Source organism: Thunnus maccoyii, chromosome 4, assembly GCF_910596095.1.
Source record: "Thunnus maccoyii chromosome 4, fThuMac1.1, whole genome shotgun sequence".
Lineage (NCBI taxonomy): Eukaryota > Metazoa > Chordata > Actinopteri > Scombriformes > Scombridae > Thunnus > Thunnus maccoyii.
Window position 1 is genome coordinate 21,245,962 of NC_056536.1, and position 26,231 is coordinate 21,272,192.

Below are 26,231 nucleotides of genomic sequence, written 5' to 3' on the forward strand. Positions count from 1 at the left end.
GTGAGTCACGCAGAGGCATGAGTCAAGAGCCAAGCCAAGAGATTTTACCCTTTGCTGCCCTCTTCAAGATTTCTTTTAGTTTTGTCTGCACAAACACATGGAAATTGTCAGTGCAAAACATGTTTTTTTAGGACTGTGCTGGAATAATAACAGACATGTGAGTCATAATTTGGCCTGAGAATAAAATGAAAAAAAAAAACAGTTTTATTACAAGTCAGTGTCTTCTGTAAAGAAGGTTGCAAATGATATGAAAGGAAAATGATTGTATTAATCATGATTAAAAGCATCTGGTGTGTGCCACGTTAAAATGGATAGACATATATAGGTTTGATTATTGACTATTAGAAAAATCAATTCATGCTGGCTGAAGATGACAATTAACATGTAAAACAATGACTGACAGTGATGTTAAACCTTAGACTGTTTGATTAATTGCTTTACTGGCTGTAAAGAATATTTTTACTCTACTTTTCCAAGAAATAAACTGATCACCTTCTTCAATTGTGACTAAACTGACAACCAAAGGTTTGTGCAATCAAGGTGATGGGAAAAAAGAAGTGTCAACAGACATTTTAAAGTCAGATATAACTGAAAATATCTCACTTTCAATCGAATTTAAACTCAGTTTTCAGGACTCACTCTATGTGGTTCTGATGTGGGGCCAGTGTCGAGGTGTCGAGGGGTTGAATGGGAACTAGCTGAGGCACCACAGAGAGGCTGGTTTGACTTGTAAACACAGTCTCCATGGAAATTGAATAAAATGACCAAAAATATAAGTTCCTCCTGTACACTGCATAAATATCTGTTTGTCCTAGCAGTGCAAAGTAGATCTGAAACCCAATAAACTTGACTTTCCCACCCAAAACCACAACGAGTTGCTTAGCAACAGCCATAAAACATTTGTAAAAGAAGCTTGCTGGGGTAATAACTAATTGTGTTGTCTATTCTTGTCTTTTTCAGCATGTTAAGCCCTCAAGACGCTGGGCTGGAAGCCAAAGGTTTTGTTTTCTAATGGATGGTCTTAGTTTTTCGGTTGAACTGCACTTTAATGTGTTCTAACAGCGGCTTCGCTCCACAGTGTAGGCCTACACCCTGTTGGGATTTGAACTTACCCCACTGTCCTGAACCTCAGGGCTCCATTAAGGTGACACACAGCTTTGTCTTCACCTAGAAGACTCTTTGAAATGAGAGTGATGGAGCCCACAGGGACGCCAATTATAAACTATAGTACACTGACACTGACACACACACACATACACCCATCTAGATCACTGCTAACATGTTAACAGTAGCTCACTATTTACTGCCCCTCTTTATACCTTTGTGAACTTGTGATGAATGGCTGATTTGAAAAACGCACAGCAGTCAAACAGCCCCATTCAGGAAATGTTCCCATGAGTTCAGAGGCCTTGATGAAGGAATTATTTGTTTGCATCTCCAAGAAACAGCAGTCTGTGACAGCGACAATAAGCTGAGAAATGGCGCCATCCTCAGGTGTCTTCCTAAACTACTGACTGTATTTGCAATCGTTTTCATAGAATAATAAAAACAAATGGAAGGAAAACTTTCTATTTTTCCACTTTATTCCACTGGTTAAACTCTGAATATTATGCTAAAAATGTTCCCACAGCTGTAAGACTTTCAGATGATGGAAAGTAAAATATAACTTTGCGAAATAAAGCTGTTACATTTATGAACCCATGACGACATACGTCCTAATCCATGAGATATGTTGAATGAGGACAACACTACTCGTGCTTGTCATACTATGCTTTTAATAACCAAAACAAGAGCAGTTATTTATCCATTTTTCATAGCAGCAGGGTGAGAAATGGATGACATCACCATATTTCCCTGTGTTAATGGTGGATTTAACATGCTAATAGCTTGGTAACAGCTTTATTTTCTTGTGCATACGTGGGAGAAGAGAGGTGTGCTGTCATACAGGGCAGCATGAAACAGATTTATCACTTTAGGGTTAAACAAAGTGCAGCAATGTGCTCAAGGGGGAGTAAGTGTAAGTAACCATGCTGGAGGAATGTCACAGGTCTAACAAGGTGTTAAGGTGAACTACAGCCGCCAAATCCAATCAAATCAAAAATAAAAACTGCAGGCAATTTATCATAAAATTGCATTCTATGTGGCCTAAATTAAGAGTTATCGGCTAAAAATATCTTCTGGATGAAATGAAAATAAATGTCTTTTTTTTTGCGAGTCAGTACATAACAAGGACTCATTTGGCTTTCATTTAGCATAAAAATAAAATTTCATGGAGTTGGATATGAGGGCTGATGCTATAACAGTCTGGGGCCAAACTACAACTTAAAAGAGCTCAATAAGCAGCTGGTCTACATTCTAGTAGCTACAAATTATGACAAAATAAATTCACGTGCAATACAAGCGTAATCTGTTGTAAATGTATAATCAACAGATTCCTTGATCATCTGCACCATCTTGCAGAACCTTTACAACTTATTCACGTGATACTTGATACTCAAGATCTTGTTTTGAGGTTCAGTCTGTGTCAGACAAAGACACTTTCAAACAGCAAACATTAACAGATGTCTCTGAATATGCCCTGCAAACTCAGTACCAGCGCCTTCTGAAAATATATATTCTGTACAATATACTGTAAATAAAATAAACTTTCAAACATACGGAAGCATATGTTTTTCTTTTTCTTCTCACTACAGATACGTCCCCAAACTCCACAACCTGCCGACCCCTCAACAGTCAATATTAATGCTTGACAGCAGCTCCTCCAAGGCAGCCAGTTTCTGATTGGCCTCCTCGATGGCGCTGTAAGTCTGGACGTTGCTGGCGATGTGGTAGCGGATGTCGTCAACCAGGGGGACAGAGTCAGTCTCGTGTCTGTCCTCCAGTGACGAGGCATCTTCTTTGATGATCTCGGCAAACTCGGCCTGCTCCACCAGCTGTGACAGACAGGTACGACAGGTGTGAATTTCTCCTGGGGAACTGAGTGTGGCTGACCAGAACATCCAGAACATCCACTTAATCTCACAGCTGTTATACTGTGAAAAATGGGATCTGACTCATGTAGCTCCCAAATCAAAAGCTTAAAATATGGCCTCATATTCTTAACTTTACTGTAACCTTTGGCATAATGCAGATAATATGTAGACCAATAATGACAGTAAAACATTTACCAAAAGATTATTCCTGGTTCTTATATTTTACTTTTACAAACTAAAGTCCTTGTGACTTCTTTTGATCTTAATTTCCTATTTTGTGTCTTTTACTATTTTTCGGCTTGCTCTTTATACTACTTTTTGTACATCACTTTGAAATTCTGGTTCATGGTTAATCTTCTACATAAATAAACTTTGTATTATTTAAATATTACTTTATAGTTTTTTATTATTTTTATTACTAGTGCATGTATAGTATTCTTTCTTCTAAGAGTTATACACATCTAAGAACTAGTTCACTTACTGTTAGCAAGAGTTCACATAGCAACCAACAAACACAGTATGTGTTTTTTAGAAGCTAGAGCCCTTTAATTCCATTAAAGGAATAGTCCTACATTTTTGGGGGAACAATGTGTATTGCTTTTTCTTGCTGAGAGTTGGATGAGAAGATTGATACCACTCTAACATACAGTGTGTCTGCTACATATGAAGCTAAAGCCAGAAGACAGTTAGCTTAGCTTAGCATAAAGACTGGAAACAGGGAGAAACTGCTAGCATGGCTCTGTCCAAAGATAACAAAATATGTCTACCAGCACCTCTAAAGCTCACTAATTCACATGTTATATCTTGTTTTTTTTAATCTGTGCAAAAACTGAAATGTTAACAGAAGGTTGTGATGTTTACATGCTGGAACCATTCTTTGCTAGTTGCAGTGACTTTGACCCCTGCTTCCTGTATTTATGCTAAGCTAAGCTAATCACCTGCTGGCTTTAGCTTCATATTTGGCAACCAGACACAAGAATGGCATCCCATTCAACTCTGTGAGAAAGCAATTTGCTGTATTTTCCAAATTGTCCAACAACTCCTGCAACAAAGGAGTTAACTTCAATTAATTTATGTACTTCACTGACACCACCTGTGGTCTTAACATCTATAACTGTACATACACAGTACAGAGAGCATGTACTTGACATTTTGTGTGCACTTCAGCCACCAACTGCAAGATGCCAGACAGTTTCCTGCTACCCAGCCAGTGTCAACACACACACCCACCCGCTCTATGATCTTGGCCATGAACTCCGCACAGTGATCCTCCAGCCTAGAGAGACGGAAAAGCTTGGCCGTCTTCCACATGTGCAGAACATTGTCCTCACATATAGCCTTAGCGAGCGTCTTCCCACACAGACGCTTCAGCCCCGGCAGCAGGTACATGTCAGCCACGCACAGGACGTCAAACACGTTCTCCATTGTAAGCTGGACATAAAGGAGAACCAGTCAGTTGTCAGATAATGATGATGAGCATTCAAAAGCATTACTTTTGTTGTTTAAGGGGTTTTATGCACTCTGTAAAGGTGTAAATACAATTTGGAATATAGCAGAAAGAGCTGTTAGTCAAGTAATTATGATTATAAACTTATTTTAGGGTTATATTAAAGAATCAAGAGTTCAACTTTTTTTACAGGCTCTTTCCTCTCAGTAGGAAACTAGTTTATCAGCCACAAATTGATGCATAAATGTGAACCTCTGCTGGTAGACTGATAAGCCATTTTTTCTAATTTTCATGCAACAATGACAAAGTTGCATTCCTGATAGACAATGAGCAAAAATCCAAAAATCACTTCAAACTACAGTTAGATTGCAGTGAAACCTCTGTGTCATCACTGTAGATGTAATACATGACGTGGATGAAGATTTCATGGGAGATGTTGTGCAGAGTGATCACTGGGGTGCTGGGCTGGGACTGTAGCTGCTCTCCCTCACTGAAGTGGTCCTGCAGTAAGGCTTTAAAGTAATCACTGCGCCCACAGAAGAACACCTGAGGACACACACACATAACCAGACCTGCAGACAATGCAACTCCAGCACTTGTAGTAACAGGATCTGGGCAGGGTGTGGGGATTTGTAGTGAGCCTGAGGAATGTTTTAAGACCTTTGTAGTTTGTACCTTATGACACAAGAAATTGTAACCATCGACTCTGAAGCAGACATCAGGATAAGTGGGTAAATGGTCTACTCTGTTAAAGGGAAGTTCTCCAAATCCAACCTGGGGGGAAACAGCAGAGGGACCCAAAAAAAAACATGCTCATTGAAACTGTTACAGCAGGAGCTATAGTAAGTGTTCGTTTAAATTATGTTTTCTGCCATTATGTCCTTACTCTTAGTTCAGTGGGCAGTGCGCAGTCTGCTAACTGAGCCATCTCTTCCTGGAGTCGACAGCTGTGAGGCTCCAGGCTGAGAACTTTCACACAGATCCCTGGCTTGTTGGATACTTCAGTGTGAAGAAAGAAAGAAAGAAAAAAGAAACAGACGGTGGAAAAAATGTCAATCCAAGCTCCAAAAAAAGTTTTTAGAAACTACAATTGAAAAAAGACAATGGAGACCAATTAGTGAAGAAAATTAGTTTTGGTATGTGTTTATTAATCGTAATTACTATCTTACCAAATTCATACACCTGCTTGCATTTATTCTCCAGCTCCTCTATGAGATCTGCCATTTTGCACTGTTTAGCAAGTCGTCTGCACTCCTCTACAAGGCTTACATCAATATCCATACGTCCTGTAACATCAAGGAGAAAAATGGATAAAAACAATTGGGCACTGTTGTTTGTATGTTATGGAAAAATATTATATGACTGTATTCAGCTGTTTTATATAGTTCTTAAAAGGTTACCTTGATTTTTTTTTTGTCTGTACATATTTTTCACACACTGTAAAAGCTGATTAATATGTTTAACTGGGTTGCTAACATTCCTCATTCAAGGTACCTTGTTGTGATTTCTTATAAACAATTTTATAAACAAGAAACAATTGTATGTTTATATTTTATGTTTACATAATGGTGTTTCTCACCAAAAACACTGTGTGTATCCTTGAGGCTTGAGAAATATGATGAATGCATTTCCTTCCTCATTTTTGAATATTTCATATTGTTCAATGTTTACATCAAAGTTTGTTAGTTTGCAGTCTTCACTGCCTTTGCAGTTTTTCATTGCAAATCACAAAGAAATCAGGAAAAATATAAAATGCACTGCAGATACAAGATGACGAGTTACACGATTATTTTATTATCTCATGTATATTTTTATTTTTTGATTGGGTTTCTAATTAATCTTGTGTGTTAAAACTTTTTTTGACACATTAAAAAATAGTATGGTTTTTTTTTTCCTGCAAACCCTAAAAATTGCAACAAAAGTAGATGCTCTAATATTAACCCACCTGTGTAAATATATTGCAGGATGGCTCCAAAGGCTGCAGGGTTGATCTGAAATCAAAACAGCTTTTAACCATATAGATATATAGATACATTATGTGTCTGTATCGTTGTATATTAGACATTATAATCTAATAACACGCAGCAATTAACCAACCGGAGCATATTTTTACCTACCAAAGGGTGTTTGAGGGTGATCAGGTTCTTCCCTCTCCACTTGGACTCAAACATTTCAGTGAAGTACTCTGAGTGTGCGCTGAGAACGCAGCGGTGGGCTGAAAATGTTTGCCCATGAACGAGGAACTTGACGTCGCTGTGTTGACCTTGCTCCAGTAACCTAAAGCAAAAACACACTTAAGTTAAGATTAAATTGACATATTGGAAGGTGGTTCAGCAGGTTAAAATGCAAACTGTACTTTTCTTTTGCAATTAACTAAAACAACTGAGGAGAATGAACTGCTCTGTCTCCTGCTCTGAATGTTAAGAATAGCTGATGGGCACTCGACACTTACATGTGCAGAAAGTAGTTAAAATCATCCCGCTGCATGGCGCGGACACTGATACACTTATAATCTTTGAGCAGGCGCCGAACAGAGTCATTCAACGAGCCGTACACACAACGTTCGCCATCAAACGTGTTGGCTTCACACTTGGCACCTGAAGGCAAAGCAAAGGAGAAAAAAATAGGATTATACTACAGAACATTTCAGTGCAATAATTATAAGGCTCACCATAATATCACAGTATAGTGGTTTCGCCTTTTATTATGTTTGTAACAAACAATAGGTAACTAAATTCCAGTCTTACCACTAGCCAACAGGTACCGGACCAGCTCCTCATGACCACAGAGACAAGCATAATACCTAAAGAACAAGAGTGTCCACAATTCAAGGGTTAGACTAATGATCCTGTGTCAGCCAGAGAATTAGACTAATTACCTGAAAAATACTTACAAAGGGGTGCTATCCCATTTATCTCTTACATTGAGGTCAACATCTCTTTGCTCAACAAGGTATCTTGGAGAGAGAGAGCAACAAAACAAGTGGTTACTAGAGTCTGCAGTCACCATTAACTGATTAACCACTGACTGCATAAACATTTTCACTTGCAAATCAAGGGAGGAGAGTGGTTGTAAATCTCTAAACTGTGCGTCAAAATGCACTGTTCAAAAAGCTGCATACATGTGATATAAAGTACATAAGCAATATTTAACATACAAGCCTCCGTCTGTTTGGTGACCCCTTTAATTTTGGATTTATTATTATATATTGATTGCTGTTTTCATCAGCACAACAGAAGCAAAGTATTGCTGTGCACAAAGCATGTTTGTATTCACTACTAAAGAACTGTACATCCATTAAAACCCTTTAAATTGGTTTGAAACAAACTCTATGTGCTGCAGTGCTGGAGAAGTCTAGGCTTGCAGTTTGGGACTAGGTCAGCTGAATAATTAAAACTGTGCATAGTTCTGTCTTGACGTGACTAATGACTGCTGTCTTTGTGATTAGCAGGACATACCAGTCTGTCTCTGAGCAGGGGGAAGTGTCTTACATCTGTCAAAATATCAGCTAACACTGGCAGCTAGTTATCTACGTACGTTGCATCTGGAAATTGAGGAGCTGACCTACAAACGTAAGCTAAAGTTACCAGCTGGGTCATGACAGCTAATGATAGCAACCCGTGTTTACGATGCAGTGAGCTTTGGGTTTGGCTGCAGGACTGCAATCCACAGCTGGCTAAAACAAACGATGGCTAATATTTTGTAAGACGGAAAAGAGGAAAACAAAATATAAAAAGATTAACTAGAACCATGTAAGGAAAATTACGTGAGCTTTTAGCACAGAGACAAGGACAACCCAGCCATAAAAAACCGGTCAGCTGAGCTGCTGGTGGTTACCTGACTCTACAAATGTCGCCCTTTCTGCAACTGCTAAACAAATCGTACACATCCATGATCCCCTCGGTGTTTTCGGTTCTCTGTGAGGCATTGAGACGGCCTGTCTGCTGGACAGGTTAGCGATAACTTAGAGAAGCTTCAGAGTTTGCTCGGTCGACGCGGAGAAAGTTGTTCTTAGCGGTCAGACCCCCTTGCACAGTTGTTGACAATCTAGCAGTCGGAGCCTGGATGTTTTGGTCGAAGAGGTCCAGCGGTCACGTGACTAGAGCGCGTCCCCTTCACTTGCTGTACGGTAAACTCATGGATATAAAGAGTTCTCTTTATACATCCATGGCTAAACTGAGGACGCTTTACAAGACGGCAGGAGTTTACTGTCCTCCAGCGGCGAAGGTTAAGTAAAGCTTAATTTTATACATCATACGAATATCAGTAACCTAAACCTCATTTTAATACAAGTGAAATTTGTTATCGTTTCTAAACCACATAAATGTAACTTCAATGAGCAACAATTCGCGTTTCCGGCTATGAAACTGCTGAAAATCCGAGCTCCCGCGGGAAACTTGAATGCAACATACGTCAGCGTATTCTATCGACCGTTTGTTGCCTTTTATGTATCAAAACCTGCAATAAAACTGAATCAAAATAGCGCCATCTACTGTAATTTAGGGATTTTCTCTCGGTTTCCTCAAAGTTTACAGCTCAGCATCTCAGCATCTTTGTGTAGCACTTTGGTGCAAAACCTATTTGCTTTTTAAAGTGCTATATAAATAAAATAAACTTGAAATTTGAATAAAATCTGTTTCATCCCACCTTTCGACTAATTAGACTAGACAAACCAGTTTGCACCTCTCATGGGCACGGTGGGCCATTACAAAGCCAGAATGTTGATTTATATAAAGACAGTTTGTTGTTGGGCCCCTACAGCTGAAATGATTAGATGATTAATCGATTAGTTGCAACAATTTCATTAATTGAGTAACTGTTTATGAAGTCATTTTTAAGCAAAAATGCCCAAAATTCACTGATACCAGCTTCCAAAATGTGAATATTTGCTAATTTCCCCAGTTTTCTGTGATAGTAAACTTAACATCTTTGAGTTTTGACTGTTAGTCAGACAAAACAAATAATTTGAATGAGTTAACTTGGGTTTCAGGGAATAACAATCAGTATTTTTCAGTATTTTCTGACATTTTATACACTGCACAATCAATCATTTATTATAAAGAAAATAATTGTCTGAGCTAGATAATGAAAATAATGGTTGGTTGCACTCCTGGTGAGGAAATAGGATGGAGGATGGAGGACCTGTCATGGCTGATATTGTACTTCAGTGGTGCAAACTTTTAACAAATTTGCTATTAATCAAATAATGTAACCAAATTAAATGGAGTAAGTCTGGGTTTTGGGCCTGTAATATTTATATCACCAACATTACATGGCAAATAAATTAAATGGCAACATCTGTGCATGATCCATTATTTATTTGTCTTTTAATATAAACTGTACATCAAACAAAAGTGATGAAATGGAAAGAAAAAAACAGCTTAGAAAGAAAATGTCTGATCTTCTTTTTTCTAATGGGGTTTGACAAGCCGTTGTTTCAATAAGGCGATCTGAAGTTCAAGTTTTTCTCGCTCCAGCAGGAGGTTTTCCTTCTGCAGTTTCAACACATCAACCTGCAGATTCTCTGTCAGTAGAAAAACACACACAAACACACATATAATTTTGTAATTCCAGATACATAATAATCACAATCATTCAGATATCAGGCATGTTATAAAATTTTGTTTCAGTACTTAGCAGTCAGAATACGTATCACAAAATATCATTTTGAACAATTTACTCAAGTACAATGGAGACACTTACCAAATTATGTGAGTCTATCTTAAAGGCAGGTGATACTCTAAATTGCTGTTATTGTCAACAAATCCCATTAAAAGACCAAAATCAGTGTGTTCATCCATCTCTCAATACTTTTTGACATCCCCATCCTGTCTGTGGCCCTCAGCCTCAAGCTCATTTGGTCCTAAAGAAGACATTTTTAAAAACTGGTTAAAAAAAAGTATTCGGTATATAAAAAGTATGTACACAGCACAATGGTGTACTGGGATCAATTGTTCATCATATTGAAATAATATGTCACCCAGTGTGCAACGGTGTGGCTCATTGATGAGTTTGTAATCATTTTTGGACAACAATGGAGATTTATTGTACAAAAGAATAAGATATCAGATCGGACTACATTTACTAGTAGGATCAATTCGTTGATTGTTTTGGTCTTTTAATGAGATTTCTAGAGAATAGAGATGTCATTTGATCTATTTGATCTATCTATTTGATCTTCAAATTTGAAACACATGCCACACAAAAGTAAGGCTTTTCATTAGTAAAACCTTTAAGTTGAGCTGTAAAATTGATTTACAACAAACACTCCCAAATTCCAAGCATTTACCTGTGACAGCTCTGCTCACAGATGCTTGCGGTGCATCAACACTGCTTTGGTAGCTCTTTCTCATCCAGAGAGGAGGGGAGCTACGCAATTCTACCTCAACAGGGTAGTGGTCGCTCACTCTCAGGGCCTGTGGGAGTGTACGTATACTGAGTGAGGACTATGCCCACAAAACAGAACATAGAAGTGCTTAAATATGCATAATGTGTTGCTTATGAGGGAAGAATTACTCCACAAACTGACCATTTCTTCTGTCATATCAAACTCTTGGTGAAAATTGAATGGTTTGGCTGAGTTTGGCACGATGGCTGCCAGCATGTCTTCTCCATACACGACAATCCTGCATGTAGAGAAATTAATTACATGAATTAACATGTAACGACAAGTACATTTTCTTCTTGACAGAAATAATCTTCTAATTGCTCTTTGCTTTCTCAAAAGAAAAAGACAACCGTCCTCTCTTGAACTGCGTGAATTAAGTAAATTAAATATACACATACCTGTCATAGGTGTGCTCATTTGTTGTTTTCGCAGTGGTGTCGACGTCATCACCAATCAGCCAGTGGAAATTCTTGTTGCTGCGAATACGGATCTCCTTCATTTCTTTGTTTGTAACGTATGCACCATCTGCGTTGAAGTCACCCAGGATCATTATGTTCTAGAGGAAATCAGAAACTGACATTTCAGCAATCTGAATCTCCTATATCCCTTAGTTTAGCATCAGTTATCTATAAATCATATTAAAAAAAAACACTTAATAGATTAGCCCCAAGCTACATCTCTGACATGTTAAGCTCATATGTACAAGGGCTTAAGGAATTAAGGCAACAGAAAAAACCATTCTCGCAGTTGCAAGTCTAGACTTGTAACCAAAGGTGGAGACTGTGAAATGCATTTCTGTTTAAAATCTACACATCTACTTCTGTATTTTCTTTTAAACATCAGCTAAAAAAAAGCACCTTTTTATACTGGCTTAAACTGATTTGTATGATTTTATATCTCCTGTTGAATATTATATAATTTAATATAATTTATCTGCTTTAAATTTACTGTATTTTTTAAGCACTTTTCTTAACCATGTTAAAAAAGTGTTATTAGTATTATTATTATCAAAATGCAGAGAAATCCAATCAAAAGTGGCCACATTGCAAAAGTGTTCAGTGACAATTTATAGGCCATACAGTCGTTGTGATTCCAGTTTCTAATCCATATAAGCTTATATGAAATAGAAGTATTTGTGTTTATACCTTTATTATTAATATGTACTATTACATTATTAGTTTACTGTGTCAGGGGGAACCATGATGTTCAATTGCTGCAGAAGGACGATGCAACTCACATCAGTTTTCCATTTGTCTCTGACAGCCAGGAAGACCTCATACAGCTCATCCAGCTCTTTCTCTGAGTCCGACGGTCTGGTGTGGACCGGGATGAGCACAATGTCCTTCAGCACTGCAACACAAAACTGTCCAATGAACTACAAACCTCACATGACACTCCCCAATCATTACATGAAAAATGTACACAAAGAGGATGCTGGTTGACAGAACTGGAAAAACCTGTCATTTGCTCCTTTGAATCGCAGAACTACCTAAGGGAACTATCAGACTCCCACATCTTAAAAAAAACCAAACAGGTCCACATATAGGCTAGACATGATTCAGACATACCACAGCAACCACTGTTGTTACAGTGTCAACAGCAACCGACCACAAACCATAAAAACAAACATGCTGATATCTATATCTCCATGCCATTCCTTTATGTGTGTGTCACTAAACTTTCTGTACCATAAAAAGCAGATACTGACCGGTATTGTGCGGTTTGAAGTGCAGAATATATGGCTCTCTTGCGAAAGCATCCATGTCTTCCACCTGGTTGTCTTCATATTGATAGCAGTCAATCAGGTTGACCACGTCATCCCTTCCAGTGGGGCAAAAATGGCTTTTAGTGGAACTGTTTAATGGTAATACTCTCCACATGTGACATTAATGATTACAAACATATAACAGTTTGATGATTTGTTACCTTACCTGTAGAGAAACAGAAACTGCTCCTTGTATCTGTTCCTTCCCAGTCGGACACTGAGCTGCAGAGTGTAGTGATGGGTTGTGTTGGCTCTGTGAGGCACAGGACAGTAATGAGCAGGCAAAACATCAACAATCTTTGCTTCGTCAAGACAGAAGAAACATAAACGCACCTGTTCAGTTCTTCCAAGAACACTTTGACAGCATTGCCGCTCACATCCACCACCTCCAGAATCAAAATGATATCGTATCGAGACACAATCTACAAAAAGAAAACAAGCTCAGTTAAGTAGAAGTGTGAAGTTTAGATGAAAGATGAGTCCCTACTGTCTAGTAAATGCCTGAGATTTGTAGAAATCAGCCACTAGATGCTTTACTGTGCCCCAACATGTCCTAGGAGACGTGTTTTACCTTAACCAGAACTGAAAGAACATCTAGATCTGAGACTTTCGTCAGCCCAAACCTCTGGACGTTGAACGAAGCAATCTTCATGTCTGACAAAAAAGAGAAAATAGAGATGTTTAAAATATTGTTTTTACAATCATTCAATATTATTTTAAATACACATAAAAACAAAAAAAACACTCTCTTCTTCTCCCAACTTTACAGGTACTTACCTACAATAATGTATGGATACTTTGTGAGGTACAGTAGTTGGCACAGTGTCAGTAGCGCACAAACCACAAGAATACACAGACACTTGGTTGCATGAGAAACTTGTTTCTCTGTAACTGTTTTTTTAAGGGAGGGCAATGATTGGACAATCCATATGAAAAGGGAGACAGTCTGAAAAGAAAGCCAAGATTGTATTGAGAGGACAGACCAGTTTGTTTATAACCGGCTCTCACCAGTGTTGGTTTATGACGTAACATTTGACAGATAGTGGAAGCTAATCTGGCATTCATAACATACAGTACTAGTATGTGTGGACACACCTTTCCATTCACTTGAATGAGAGGGTGTGTTTTGAATAGAACTGTATCTGTGATGTTTTGACTCAATACCCTTCTGTCTCTGATCTTAACTGTTTTCATGCTTAAGACTCATTTCTCAAATATTGATATGATCTCTGAAAGATCACTGTGATAAATGATAAGACGCTCCGGAAGCCAGTTTATTTTACATGATCTCATCATGTTTGGGCACATTTTCTAGGTAATCTATATATTGTGTGTATTATTGTCCTTTAGTTTAAGCAGCATTTGTGACCTTAATTTTCATGAAGGATAGGTTAAATCACTCATTTGTCTTTAAAAATCTGTTTCCTTCATTGTTCCTGCAGCCCTACAACACTTAAATCTCAATCGGGCATAAAGCCAGTATAAATAATTCCTCTGATCTGACAGATGCTCTAATTTATTGTCACTAAAGATTTTGGCTGTTGACATCTTCTTGGATCACAGTACTGACTCTTCTTCTTTGTGACTGTGAACAGATCAAGCAAATGCCTTGCTTAAGTGAAGCAAGCCGCGGAGCAGGCCCGGATTCCAGCAAAACAACAGAAACAATGCAACCTGCACAGAGGGGGTAGGTGGGAGAACAGGAAGCATGCTTCAGACTGGTTTACCCACATTGGGAAGCCACATAACTTAACTATCACACCACACCCAGTCTTGCCTATAAAGTAGCACCCAAAAGATAAGAGATGCACAACAGAGCTCACTTGCTGCCTGATCTCTCCATCGTCTCCATCAGTGAAATCTCCACACAGCACTACCATGAGTCTGAGAAGCAAGCACAGCAGCCGTAAAGGACTGCGTGTGTCTCCAGGGGGATTCAGCAGCATGTCCATGGGATCCTATTCCATCCCTAAAATGAGCACTGGGGTTAACCATGCCCAGATTACACCAGTGACCATCAACAAGAGCCTGCTCACCCCTCTGAAGATAGACATCGACCCCAGAATCCAAGCTGTTCGCACTCAGGAGAAAGAGCAGATCAAGACTCTCAACAACCGCTTTGCCTCTTTCATTGATAAGGTAATAACAAATTTCACAAAAACTTTTGCTGAGTGTTGATTGTGAGATTTAAATAATTTTGAATATCCTGATAACCTGTTTAGATACACTATTGGCTGAAAAAAATAATGTTGAAAGGTCAATAATTTATCTTCTTTCTATAAAAAATGTTGATCTGTTTGATTTGTTTGGTACTTCTTTCTTGTCTCCCAGGTAAGATTCCTGGAGCAGCAGAACAAAATGCTAGAAACCAAGTGGAAGCTGCTGCAGCAGCAGACTGCCACCACCTCTAAAGTTGAGCCTATGTTGAAGTCGTACATCAGCAATCTGCAAAGACAGCTGGAAATTGTCAACAATGACAAGCAAAGGCTTGACATAGAAAACAATGTCATGCACAAAAATGTGGACGACTACAGGACAAAGTAAGATTCCAAAAATGTAATGCAGTGCTTGTGTAAGAAAGTGATAGTGAATGAAGTAATGAAGTGCATATTGACAACATCTGCAAGCGTAATCTGATATCTGTGGGCTATTTCAGGTATGAGCAAGAGATCAACAAGAGGAATGATGCAGAGAATGAGTTTGTCATGCTCAAAAAGGTCAAGTATGCAGTCATGATGATACTTGTTTTAGTGTGTGTGTGTGTGTGTTTAAGTAAAGAAAAACAACAAATAAAAAATCCAGATTAACTTCTTGTGTTAACTCTTATTGCATCTATAGATTTACAAGCAATTTCTCCACTAATAATGTTTGTTTTTGGGTTACTACTACAGCTATAAGGAAGTAAACTTCACCTAAAACATACCTGTGTCTGCTAGAGGTAAAAGCACAGAGAAAAGGTTGTTTGATGTTTTTTTACTGACTCCCCCCAGGACGTGGATGCAGGTTATTTGTCCAAGGTCGAACTTCAGGACAGAGTGTCTTATACCAACGATGAATTTAACTTCCTCAAGGCTCTATATACTGCGGTATATACAACCATTCACTGTCAATCTTTTTTTTTTTAAATATAAAGATATCAAAAAAATATGTGTGAGATTGTATATTGTTTTCTTACTGTTGCTTTGTGTATGTTGTTTTATTTTTTTTAAAAAAAAAAAAAGGAGCTCCAAGAGCTGCAGGAGAGCCTGAAGGACACCTCTGTGGTGGTGCAGATGGACAACTCTCGTGGCCTGAACATGGATCACATCATGTCTGAGGTCAAGGCTCAGTATGAGGAAATTGCTGCACGCAGCCGCGAAGAAGCCGAAAACTGTTACAAGAGGAAGGTAAGGAACAACAACAAATGACGCTGGATGTAATGTGAATACTTAAACGTAGCTGTGTTGAATGATAACAAGTTTATCCTTAAAACTAAGAGTGTGAAAGGAGTCAACCCATAAATCTTCCAGAATATCCTGTCTTTTTGACACGAACCACCCTCGTCAAACCTGATAATCACTGATGCCACATGTTTGTTTTCATGATTGATCTGTGCCGGCACCAGTTTGACCAGATGTCTGCCGAGGCTAACCAGTATGGTCACGAGCTGCGTAGCTCCAAAGGGGAAATAGCTGAGCTCAACCGAAAGATCAACCGTCTACAGAATGAGATCCAGGCTGTAAAGGGACAGGTGAGAGAAAGGTTTATAAAGTGCCTGATGTGTTGAAAGTCAAAGGCAGCTGCACTTGCTGTTTGGTCTTAAAGCTGCTCATCCAAAAGGTTTCACCAGTTGAGATAATGTATGAATGAAGCATCTTAGAGCTTTGAGCACAATATAGATTGGTGAACCAGTTTAATTTGCTGATACAAATCAGTAAAGAATCAGGTGCAAAAGGGAATACAAAAAGCAACTATATGACATTTACATATACAGAGGGATACAACTAACTATTATTTTCATTATCAATTAATCTGTCTGTTTTCTCGACTAACTGATTAGTTGTTTGCTCCAAATGTAGATTGTAAATGGTGAAAAATGTCCATCACTGTTTCCCAGAACCCAAGGTGATGTCTTCAAATGTCTTGTTTTGTCCACAATCCAAAGATATTCAGTTTACTATCATAGAAAACTAAAGAAACCAGAAAATATTCACATTTAAAAAGCTGGAATCAGTGAATTTGGACATTTTTCTTAAAAAAAGACTATTAATTGATTATGAAAAAGTTTCTGATTCATTTAATAATTGGAAACAAATCAATTAATTGTTGCAGCTCTACATATACGACATTTTTCAAACTTAATACTCCTCCTCAGGCAGCATCAATCACATTAAGAACAACAGAGTTAACTGCTGTTTACAAGACTGTTAATAACAGCCTGTGGAAGATTTAAGTATTTTGGTTTGGTTACCACAAGCTTACAAAATGACGTCACACCTTCACAATGATATAGTCAATAATAAATCTCCAATCCTGTATTTTAAAGAGTTGATTGTTGGCTCAAATCTTACTGAGCGCTTACACCATCCATCCCTTCACTTTCTTTCAGCGTACCAACCTTGAGGGCCAGGTAACCGAAGCAGAGAGGCGCGGGGAAGCAGCCGTGCAGGATGCCAAGGCTCGCATCAGGGACCTGGAGCTGGCTCTGCAGAGGGCCAAACAGGATATGGCTCGGCAGCTCAGAGAGTACCAGGAGCTCATGAATGTGAAGCTGGCCCTGGACATAGAGATCTCCACCTACAGAAAACTGCTGGAGGGAGAGGAGGGAAGGTGAGTTGTACAGTTTTCATAATGTAATTACTTCAGAACTGAAGGCTAATTTAGGATTTTATGGCAAAAATCCTAAATTTCTCTAAAAATCTAAATTACTTTGCCTCATGACGATCAGTTAATTGGAGCTTACAGCTTTTACTTTACCATTATATCACTGCTCATAGTGTATGTCCTGCTTTTTCACAAACAGACTTGGAAAGGAGTCTGTTGTCAACATTGTAACAGTGCCAACCAAAACTAAGCAAAGTAAGTCTTTTCAACTGTAGATCACACCATTATTATCACAATCACTATGACCATCTTTCTGTGTGTGTGTTTGTGTGTGTAATCTCTTTACCGTCTTCTTCCCAACAGCCAACCTAGTTCACAACCAGCAGCAGCGAAGATCAGGCCCAGTTCTCATCAAGACGGTGGAGACCCAGAACATATCGTACAACTAAAGCAGAAAACACACTGCAGTACATTAACCTACTGGATCACTTAAGCCTTTCACCTTTAAATTAATCTCTTTGTAAGCTACAATACTGCACTGATGAGCCAAATGTGTATGTTTGTTTATTTTTCTTCTTGTGCTGAGTGTCACATTAATTACCACTTTCTGTGTTTAAAGTAAATGTACTCGGCTGCATGATCATGTGTGTCCTTTTTGCTTGAGCAATAATTAAAAGACATCGAATTCAGTACATTTCATCATTCTCCTTTTTCCATCCCCATCAAAACACACTGCAAACATCAGCAACAGCTGCTGATGTGACAAAAAACTGACAAAGAAAGGAAAAAAATAATATAATGGTATATACAAATATTATGGTAGCCATAAAAAATACTTATATCTATATATCAAATTGGTAGTTTTCCAGAGATGTTTGTATTGTTTTCAGGTGGCGAGTTACTGTATAGTTACTGTATATGCAAATATTTTTGGCCAGCAATCCAATATAGTCTTACATATATAATAATAATAATACCTTTTATTTGATCAGCAGTTCTTACAAGTGCTTTACATCCAAATAATAAAACACACGAAACAAATCAATTAAAAACAGAAAACAAAATAAAATATAATATTATATTAAGTCATGTCAATGAGACTTAATAAACTTGAAGACAATGTTGCAGACTTTTGTTCTGACATGTTATGTTTGTGAAGTAAATAATGTAAACATGGATTATAAATAAGTTGGTGGAACAATGAGACAAGAATGGAAATGCATGTACCTGTAAATAGACTTGTCACCTAATTGTTTTTTGTAATTCCAACACAGTTTGCTTTTCAATCTGTATATTAGGTCTGAACAAAAGTATGTATGTCGCTTTAATTTAAAATAGGAGTTTTGAATGAGAGGAGACAATGCAGATTGTTGGAAATGTAAAGGATCTGGAGGGACGTTAATGCTTTGGGAATAACCTCTTGTTCAGAACTACTGGAGGAAAGTCCATAAATCTTTTTGTGATTTTTCAAATGATAATTCTGACTTCAATCCCAGACATACCAGGTGACCCACTGGTTGTGGCAGGCTGTCAAGAATCAGATTTGACACAGACTGGTATAATGGTCAGATTTTGTTATGGGGTTGGAATCACTCAGTGCCACGTTTGAGAAAATCTCATTTAGAATGAGAGACAGGGTTGATCAGTATGTGATCAGATGGGAGGGGTTTTTGAAATATATTAATGACATGAATTGATAATACAGACAATAAGGACACTTTGGACAACACTGAAGGTTAATGAAATGATTATTTGTAGATAGTTTTTTGTCACTGTTTTGTACAATTCTCTTACTAGAGTTTCTTTAAAATATAAACCAGACAAAGAAAAATTTTTTGGATAAGACTTTTGAAAGACTACTTTGCTCTTTTGAGTCAAATGCTGAACTTTATGTAATGCAGTTCCAAAGCTCAGTAGACCAGAACAAACCAGACTCAAACTGGTCTCTGGAAAAAATGAATAATTTGCATTGCTGCCATCCAGTGCTCATTTAAAGAAAATACAGCTCAGACTGACCAGAATAGACCAGTTGGTTAGTACAAGTGTTGTTTTCTACAGATTCAGGGAAGGTTTAGTCATTGACTCGGTCAGTGACTGTAGCTTCTTACACGCTTACACGCAAGTATGGTGCCTTATTTTGTCTGACAATATATAAATAGACAAATGGAAAAAAAGGGGGGAAAAAAGTTTAATTTTGGGATATTATTTTTGTTCAGAGAGGTCTGTGGTGGAAGAAGTATTCAGATCCTTAAGTAAAACTAGAAATACTGTTGTCTAAAAAAAAAGTAAAAATCCTCAATTCAAAATCTTACTTAAGTAAAAGTATAGACGTATTATCAGCAAAATGTACTTAAAGTATCAAAAGTAAAAGTACTCATTATGCAGACAGGCTTCTTTTAGAGTGTTATATTATTATAATATATTATGATGTTGGTTTTTATCACTAACAAATACACGTAAGAACATTTTAATGTTGTAGTTCACTTTTGGTAGATTAATAGTAATAGTGCTGCATTCATATTATATATATAAGTGCATCATATGTTTTTATAATGATAATAATAATACGCTTTATTTATATGGCACCTTTCACACAGTAATGCAGCTAAAAGTGCATTACAAATCTTAAAAAAGAAATGAAAAGAACAGACAATTTATAATATTTTATGTAAAATTTTTAAGGGTGGGTTCAAGATTTTACAATGTGAACTTAAAACAACAGTCAGGTGCCCATATGAACACTGAAAGAGGTTTTCCTCACTGAAAAATTGTGAACCTGTCCTTTAATGAAATGATTACAGGTATGTGTTTCTGGGAAGGTTTTTTTTTGTTGTTTGCTTTTCCTAATAGATTATCCTACTAGAGACTTTTTATGTTTGTTTATACAGTAAGATGATAAAATGTAAATCAGAAAAAAAGACTTTTGAATATGACTTTTGAAAGGCTGCTACACTTTGGGTCATACATTAACCTTTATGTAATGCAATTCCAAAGCATACCAGACCACAGCAAACCAGACTCAAACTGGGCTCTGGAAAAAATGAATAATTTGCATTGCTGCCATCCAGTGCTCGTTTAAAGAAAATACAGCTCAGGCTGACCAGAATAGACCAGTTTGAAAGTACAAGTGTTTTTTCCTACAGGTTCAGAGAAGGTTTAGTCATTGGCACGTAAGGTGCCTTATTTTGTCCGATTATAAATAAATAAATGGATACATGAATCTAAAATGAATTACAACTTTTCAATTTTGGGATATTGTTTTTGTTCAGAGAATTATTAACGATTTAAAACTATTCACACCACATGGATTCAGACATGTGTTATGTTTTGCTGTTTCTTCCTTAATTTAGGAGGATATTACAGCTGTAAAGTGTTACGGCTAGAGAGAAATACCCAAACTCACCCTTTCTTTAGTATCTTTCTTTGTGTCGCTGCAGGTCGCCTGTAAGGCAGAGTTCAGGGCTTAAAATCACACTGTGTACTTCCTACTTTCAGCCACTCGTGGTTCATACCGGGATAGGCAGCTTACTGTACGTGTAGTTGCTGCAGCTGCTGCTGCACACCCAGAGCAGGCGTTACAAATCTGTCAGCTGTCTGAAGATATTCTTGTCTTTGCGTCTCATTTAATAATTGTTTTCCAACAACACTGCGTCCAAGGTAACTGATCTCTCCACTTTGGTATGTTGAACATTTACAATGTTTATTGTACTGTATCTTTTAGGACATATGGAGCAGTTTTAGGGAGGGTAGGGGGGAGGAGCAGTTTAATGACTGTAATTTATTTGAAAATATGAATGACATTTGCCTGCATGCAGTCAGTTCTTCTAACTATGTATTATATTTTATGTACCCTCTTTTAACAGTGATATTACACAATGGACAAAGACACCGTGTTGACTCATATCCTGCAGTTAAAGGGCATTGCAACACTTCTTGGTGGGGAGCCGCCTATCAGTGTGATAAAGAACAATAAATACATATCCCAGCTGACCCCTGAAGCTCAGGTGACAGACAAAAATGTGGACAACAACTTGCCCTCCCTTGATCACGCCATCCACACTGCTCTTACTGGTGAAATCAAAACTGTCATACTGGTTGGTCCAGAGGGATCAGGTAAAACAACAGCTCTAGAGAAGCTGGCTGTGGATTGGGCAAAAGGAGAACACCTTCACAACTTCTCTCATGTGTTTCATTTCCGGTTCAGGGAGATGAACTTACTTGAAGGGACTCTCTCCCTGGAGACATTATTGTTAAACCATCACGGTCTTGTCCCTCCTGAGTCCATACCGCTTATTCTGCAGAGGCCTAAGGCTGTGTTATTAATTTTTGATGACTTACATCAGTACAAACACAGTCTGGACCCCTCCGTCCACACCCTCTGCTCTGACCCCAGCCAAGCAGTCTCAGTGTCCTGTTTAGTGGCCAGCTTGCTTCACGGATCGCTGCTGAAAGGAGCTGCCTTCCTGGTGGCGACCAGGCCGACGGGATGTCTGAAATTTCTGAGTGGCAGCCGAGTGGAAGTGTTGGGGTTTCTGAAGCCCCAGAGAGAAGCATACGTTAAGGGGTTCTTCACCGACCAAACTGTTGCCAACAAATCACTGATGCACATGGAAAGGACTCTAGGCTTTTATGATTTCTGTACCTCTCCTAGATTTTGCTGGATGGTTTGCTCTATATACAAGTCTCTAATGGAAGCAGGAGCAAAACTACCTGAAACAGTATCTCAGCTGTATATAGATATCCTGATGCACCTGATTCAGACGCTCTCGCTGAATGAGGCTGGTGTCAGAGAACTAGTGCTGGCTCTTGGCAGGATGGCTGCTCATTGCTCTCTCAGCCAGCATTCGAGCTGCACCAAAGAAGAGATGGATTCCTTTGGCTTCCAGCAGTTTCTTACCTCTCAGACTTCTGTGGGTGTTTTCTTGCAAGTAGATGGCGACCCAGAGTCAGACAGATGTGTCTTCTCCTTCCACTCCCAACTGATGCAGGAGTTTGTCTTGGCCGTGTCTTTCTTTTTGGACAAGTCAACGTTGGAGGGTGTGGAGAAGATGTTGGAAAAGCACAAAGGCCATGCAAAGTTTCTGGATCTCTTCCTGTCAGGGCTGTCGGAGCCAGTTCAGCGCAGGCCACTGGAGACCCTGCTGGGGGAGTTCAACTTGGATCGGATCACAGATTTCAAACATTGGTTTAAAAGCAGCTCAGAGACCACACTGAAGGGATGCTACAAAGATGCGCACCAACACTGCTTCCATCTGCTTCACCAAGCTCAAAACGAGAGCTTGGTGAAGGAGATCATCACCTCATCAGTACGAAGAGGCATCAGCTACGGTGATCTGAGCCTCCAGGACTGTGCAACACTGAATTATGTCTTCACGTGCCTCGGTGAGATGGAGCTGTTGAATCTGTACCTTACGAGGGATTTGACGGAGGAGAAAGCAGAGATCCTGGCTCCCGCTATGAGCTTGTCGCGTAAGATAATGTAAGTTATGTTTATAGAAAACATGGTAAGAAATCCAATATCTAGCCATTCACTTCATGTGTTCTATATTCTGTCATGTGTAAGATCACTCTGTTGTGTCCCCCCAGCTTGTCAAGCAGCTTTCTGAGAACTGGAGCTGTCACTCATCTGGCTTCAGCTCTCAGCAGAGGAATCACCACAGATCTGGATCTCTCTCATACCCGCCTTGGTGATGAAAAGTTCAAAATTCTCTGCACTGGACTCAGAGACTGCAAGCTGCACACATTAAAGTAAGATTAGCCAAACATGTTCTTTAACAGGCATTTCCTAAAGGTGAACGTCACTTGATGTTTTGCTCTTTATTTACCTAGACTGGTAGCATGCAGCCTGACAGAGGCCAGCTGTGAAGATCTGTCGTCTGTCCTGACCTCAGCCACCTCTCAGCTGCGTGAGTTAGACATTCTGTTCAACAAGCTCGGGGACCAGGGCATCACGAAACTATGCCAAGGACTGCATAGCCCTCACTGCAAGCTACAGGACCTCCAGTATGTACCTTATATAGTGCAGTATTATGTGTAGCTTCTTAAACGTGTCTCAAAAGTTGACCATTTATGTTTGAATCAATGTTTCATTCACATATTTTCAATATTCAGGTGCCCATATGAACATTGTAACTGGGTTTTCTTGCTATAATCATTCCTCCCGTTCATACTGACCGTTAGAAGCTCTCCTCCAAATGTGCTTACATGGTAAGTGATCGGGGACAAAATCTTTGCACAGAGGGAGGACTATGGGGTTTGTCCCCAATCATGTACATTGAAAGTGCATTATGAAGGGATCTGTGAACAGGAGGAAAGGTTACAGCAAGTAAAAAAACCTGTTTCAGTGTTCATTTGGGCATCTGACTGTTGTTGACAGATTTGAAAAATTGTGAGCCTATCCTTTAAGGTTTTAAAAAATGACCAGATTTTGTTTGCTCAAAGCCTACAAAGCTGCAAGTTGACTGAGGCGTCCATGGGGGGTTTGTCAGCGGCTTTGTGTTCTGGCCAATCAGAGCTGAGAAAAATTAACCTGACACAAAACCAGATTGGTGACAGTGGAGTGGAGGCGTTGTGCAAGTCCTTGCAACACCCACTTTGTAAACTGCAGAGCCTCACGTAAGTTTCACCTTTATAAAACTACAGTCAATGCCTTTTCCTCTGATGTGCACCCTGACTTACAAAAGTGATAAAAATATTTCATATCTCTGCTGAATGTTAACACCCTAAAACAATCCAGAATGTGTTGGATAAACAATTACATCCATACAGAGTGATTTCTTGGAATAATTTGGAGTAATTTGCAGTTAATTTTCTGAACATTTTACAGAGAAGGTGATGCAATTTGGTACTAATTATTTTTTTAAAAATGTGTTGGTTAAGTGGTTAAGTCCTGACTCACTATATTTGGGTTCATACATATTCATACAAATTCTTGATAAATTATACTCCTTTAACTGACAGAAAATACTTTGTTTTCAGTGTGTAGTTTTGTGTGTCAAACTACATATTAGCATATTAGGTTGTTTCTTAAAAACTCTATTATGAGCACATTTCCTGTATACTACCACATTATATAACCTTTTCAAAGACATGCTGTAACAGCAGCTACTTTTAGGAAATTATTTTAAAAACCTAATATTCTAATATATTGTTTGACAAACAAAACTACACACTGAAAACTATGTTTGTCGGTTAAAATATTGTCGAGAGTCTAATTTATTTTTGCAAATAAACAACAATGAATAAGTAGGCACACATCAACTACTTAACACCTTTTCTTCCAATTTGTACCAAATTGCACCACACTCTCTGTAAAATGTCCTAAAATTAACTGTTAAATACCTGTAAATTACTTAGAAAATCACCAGGAAATTTGTATAAAATTAAGGGATCTGTAAAATAAAGCACCACCATAAATCCATGTTTTTTGCTGTCTGTGACCATTTATTTTTCTTTCATTCATCCATCTAGATTGTTTGATAGCGATCTGACAGGCACCTGCTGTGCTCATTTGATGGCAGCCTTGATGTCAGACCACTGCTCCCTGACAGAGCTGGATCTGTCAGTGAATGATTTAGGCCAGGAGGGGGTGCTGCAGCTCTGCCAAGCCCTCAGTAGGCCCCAATGCCCAATAGAAAAACTTGGGTAGTCACCTCAACTGAATTAACTTCACTGATTAAGTACCACCTTTCACAAATATTTGGTGAAATTCAGATAACTGAATTGGTGTATATTCTGCTCCACCCCACAGGTTGACACGATGTGAGTTAACTGTGTTGGTCTTCGAAGAACTGGGCTCATTGCTGTCAAGTGGGACCTCTCGACTTAAGTCCTTGTCTGTAGGCATAAATCAAGTAGGAGAGCAAGGGGTTAAACATATTTTGGACGCTGTTGCACATCCAAGCTGCCTGTTGGAGGACCTGGAGTGAGTGTTCAAAATGATACAGAAACACAAAACACTCCTTACATCATGAGCATTCTTGTCACCCCACATATAAACCTGTCTTCCTTTCTTTCATCGTAGTCTTGAAATGACTGGTTTGACAGATACCTGCGTTGAGCACTTATGTGCTGCTGTAAGAGCCAGTGAGACTTTGAAGAACCTGGAATTGAGAAACAACTCACTGACTGATGCTTCCGTTCCTGCCCTCGTCCAAACCATGCAGGACAGCCACAACATGCAGGAGATGAAGTAAGTGTGATTCATCGTGATTATAAACCACCTTATAAGCCAGTGTGGATTGACAGTTTCACAAAATTTATAGACTATCATCTTAACTACTGCTTTTATCTCCAACTCTTTCAGCCTGAGGTACAACGAGTTCTCTGAGGATGTTTTTGAAATGTTGGACGAGTGCGATAAAATAAGATACTGAAGAGGGCGGATTAGTCCATCCATCTCACAGTGAAGAAAGACTGCAGGTTGATCACAAAATGTGTTTAATGCTTCAAGTTCACCATTCATAACATAATAAAAAAATCTAAATTTTTATCACCGTGATACAATAATGTTTTATTAAGAAACCTTTGTATTTGGTATTTTAAATTGACATTTGGCATTATGGAATTTCTAAGCTTACGGGAAAGTAAGCAGTATATTCAGTAAGGCAGATGCAGTGATTTGTTTTACAGCTGTAAAATATATTACCAATCTGTAATAAAATCTATTTACATGTATAAAATGAGTTTTGACATTTGCATTTGTGTGTATATGCACTGTTTCTACATTTTAGAGCGCACACACACACAGCGAGGTGCAGACTGCAGGCACACTTGCTATAAAACATTTCTCTGTCGCCTCTTTGTAAAGCAGATGTAAACATGACACATTGTAAACCTGACACAGTAAGACAACGC

The 26,231-nt window shown here is 38.6% G+C and overlaps 4 protein-coding genes across 5 annotated transcripts; 2 read left to right on the forward strand and 2 right to left on the reverse strand.

The window, feature by feature from the left end:
- Positions 1–1,755: 1,755 nt before the first annotated feature.
- On the reverse strand, positions 1,756–8,526 carry abtb1 (ankyrin repeat and BTB (POZ) domain containing 1). Its single transcript, XM_042409741.1, has 12 exons — positions 8,257–8,526; positions 7,313–7,375; positions 7,167–7,222; positions 6,872–7,016; positions 6,537–6,696; positions 6,365–6,410; positions 5,589–5,705; positions 5,306–5,418; positions 5,095–5,193; positions 4,798–4,965; positions 4,203–4,403; positions 1,756–2,933 (listed from the first exon to the last, which is right to left on the reverse strand). Exons 1-12 carry the CDS (start codon positions 8,310–8,312, stop codon positions 2,727–2,729), a joined length of 1,431 nt encoding a protein of 476 aa, XP_042265675.1. The 5' UTR covers positions 8,313–8,526; the 3' UTR covers positions 1,756–2,726.
- Positions 8,527–9,736: 1,210 nt separating this feature from the next.
- Positions 9,737–17,249, reverse strand: LOC121896095 (deoxyribonuclease-1-like). The gene is made up of 10 exons (XM_042409745.1): positions 17,170–17,249; positions 13,144–13,226; positions 12,906–12,994; positions 12,739–12,825; positions 12,516–12,628; positions 12,045–12,157; positions 11,206–11,363; positions 10,949–11,045; positions 10,709–10,835; positions 9,737–9,943 (listed from the first exon to the last, which is right to left on the reverse strand). Exons 2-10 carry the CDS (start codon positions 13,222–13,224, stop codon positions 9,831–9,833), a joined length of 978 nt encoding a protein of 325 aa, XP_042265679.1. The 5' UTR covers positions 13,225–13,226; positions 17,170–17,249; the 3' UTR covers positions 9,737–9,830.
- On the forward strand, positions 13,995–18,044 carry LOC121896093 (keratin, type II cytoskeletal 8-like). Its single transcript, XM_042409742.1, has 10 exons — positions 13,995–14,259; positions 14,428–14,711; positions 14,904–15,112; positions 15,229–15,289; positions 15,563–15,658; positions 15,794–15,958; positions 16,177–16,302; positions 17,161–17,381; positions 17,575–17,630; positions 17,739–18,044. Exons 2-10 carry the CDS (start codon positions 14,451–14,453, stop codon positions 17,822–17,824), a joined length of 1,281 nt encoding a protein of 426 aa, XP_042265676.1. The 5' UTR covers positions 13,995–14,259; positions 14,428–14,450; the 3' UTR covers positions 17,825–18,044.
- A 2,791-nt stretch (positions 18,045–20,835) lies between these two features.
- si:ch73-233m11.2 (NACHT, LRR and PYD domains-containing protein 12) lies at positions 20,836–25,772 on the forward strand. Of its 2 annotated transcripts, none has more exons than XM_042409740.1 (9): positions 20,836–21,053; positions 21,239–22,854; positions 22,962–23,123; positions 23,205–23,378; positions 23,817–23,990; positions 24,846–25,019; positions 25,126–25,299; positions 25,399–25,566; positions 25,681–25,772. In XM_042409740.1, exons 2-9 carry the CDS (start codon positions 21,251–21,253, stop codon positions 25,748–25,750), a joined length of 2,700 nt encoding a protein of 899 aa, XP_042265674.1. In that variant the 5' UTR covers positions 20,836–21,053; positions 21,239–21,250; the 3' UTR covers positions 25,751–25,772. The 2 variants fall into 2 exon arrangements, with proteins under 2 accessions (XP_042265674.1, XP_042265673.1); XM_042409739.1 differs by having other exon boundaries at positions 20,836–21,032.
- Positions 25,773–26,231: the final 459 nt, after the last annotated feature.

What these genes read in the sequence shown, in the direction of transcription:
- abtb1 (XM_042409741.1), bottom strand. Translation starts at nt 8,312, where the DNA reads ATGGATGTGTACGATTTGTTTAGCAGTTGCAGAAAGGGCGACATTTGT. An exon ending in TTTAACTACTTTCTGCACAT is followed by an intron (nt 6,697 to 6,871) that starts GTAAGTGTCGAG and finishes TTTTTGCTTTAG; the next exon opens with GTTACTGGAGCAAGGTCAAC. An exon ending in ACAATTTCTTGTGTCATAAG is followed by an intron (nt 4,966 to 5,094) that starts GTACAAACTACA and finishes GTGTGTCCTCAG; the next exon opens with GTGTTCTTCTGTGGGCGCAG.
- LOC121896095 (XM_042409745.1), bottom strand. Translation starts at nt 13,224, where the DNA reads ATGAAGATTGCTTCGTTCAACGTCCAGAGGTTTGGGCTGACGAAAGTC. An exon ending in AATGAGCACACCTATGACAG is followed by an intron (nt 11,046 to 11,205) that starts GTATGTGTATAT and finishes CTCTACATGCAG; the next exon opens with GATTGTCGTGTATGGAGAAG. An exon ending in TTGATATGACAGAAGAAATG is followed by an intron (nt 10,836 to 10,948) that starts GTCAGTTTGTGG and finishes ACACTCCCACAG; the next exon opens with GCCCTGAGAGTGAGCGACCA.
- si:ch73-233m11.2 (XM_042409740.1), top strand. Translation starts at nt 21,251, where the DNA reads ATGGACAAAGACACCGTGTTGACTCATATCCTGCAGTTAAAGGGCATT. An exon ending in TGCCTGTTGGAGGACCTGGA is followed by an intron (nt 25,300 to 25,398) that starts GTGAGTGTTCAA and finishes CTTTCATCGTAG; the next exon opens with TCTTGAAATGACTGGTTTGA. An exon ending in CACAACATGCAGGAGATGAA is followed by an intron (nt 25,567 to 25,680) that starts GTAAGTGTGATT and finishes CAACTCTTTCAG; the next exon opens with CCTGAGGTACAACGAGTTCT.
- LOC121896093 (XM_042409742.1), top strand. Translation starts at nt 14,451, where the DNA reads ATGAGTCTGAGAAGCAAGCACAGCAGCCGTAAAGGACTGCGTGTGTCT. An exon ending in GTGGACGACTACAGGACAAA is followed by an intron (nt 15,113 to 15,228) that starts GTAAGATTCCAA and finishes GGGCTATTTCAG; the next exon opens with GTATGAGCAAGAGATCAACA. An exon ending in GCCAACCAAAACTAAGCAAA is followed by an intron (nt 17,631 to 17,738) that starts GTAAGTCTTTTC and finishes TCTTCCCAACAG; the next exon opens with CCAACCTAGTTCACAACCAG.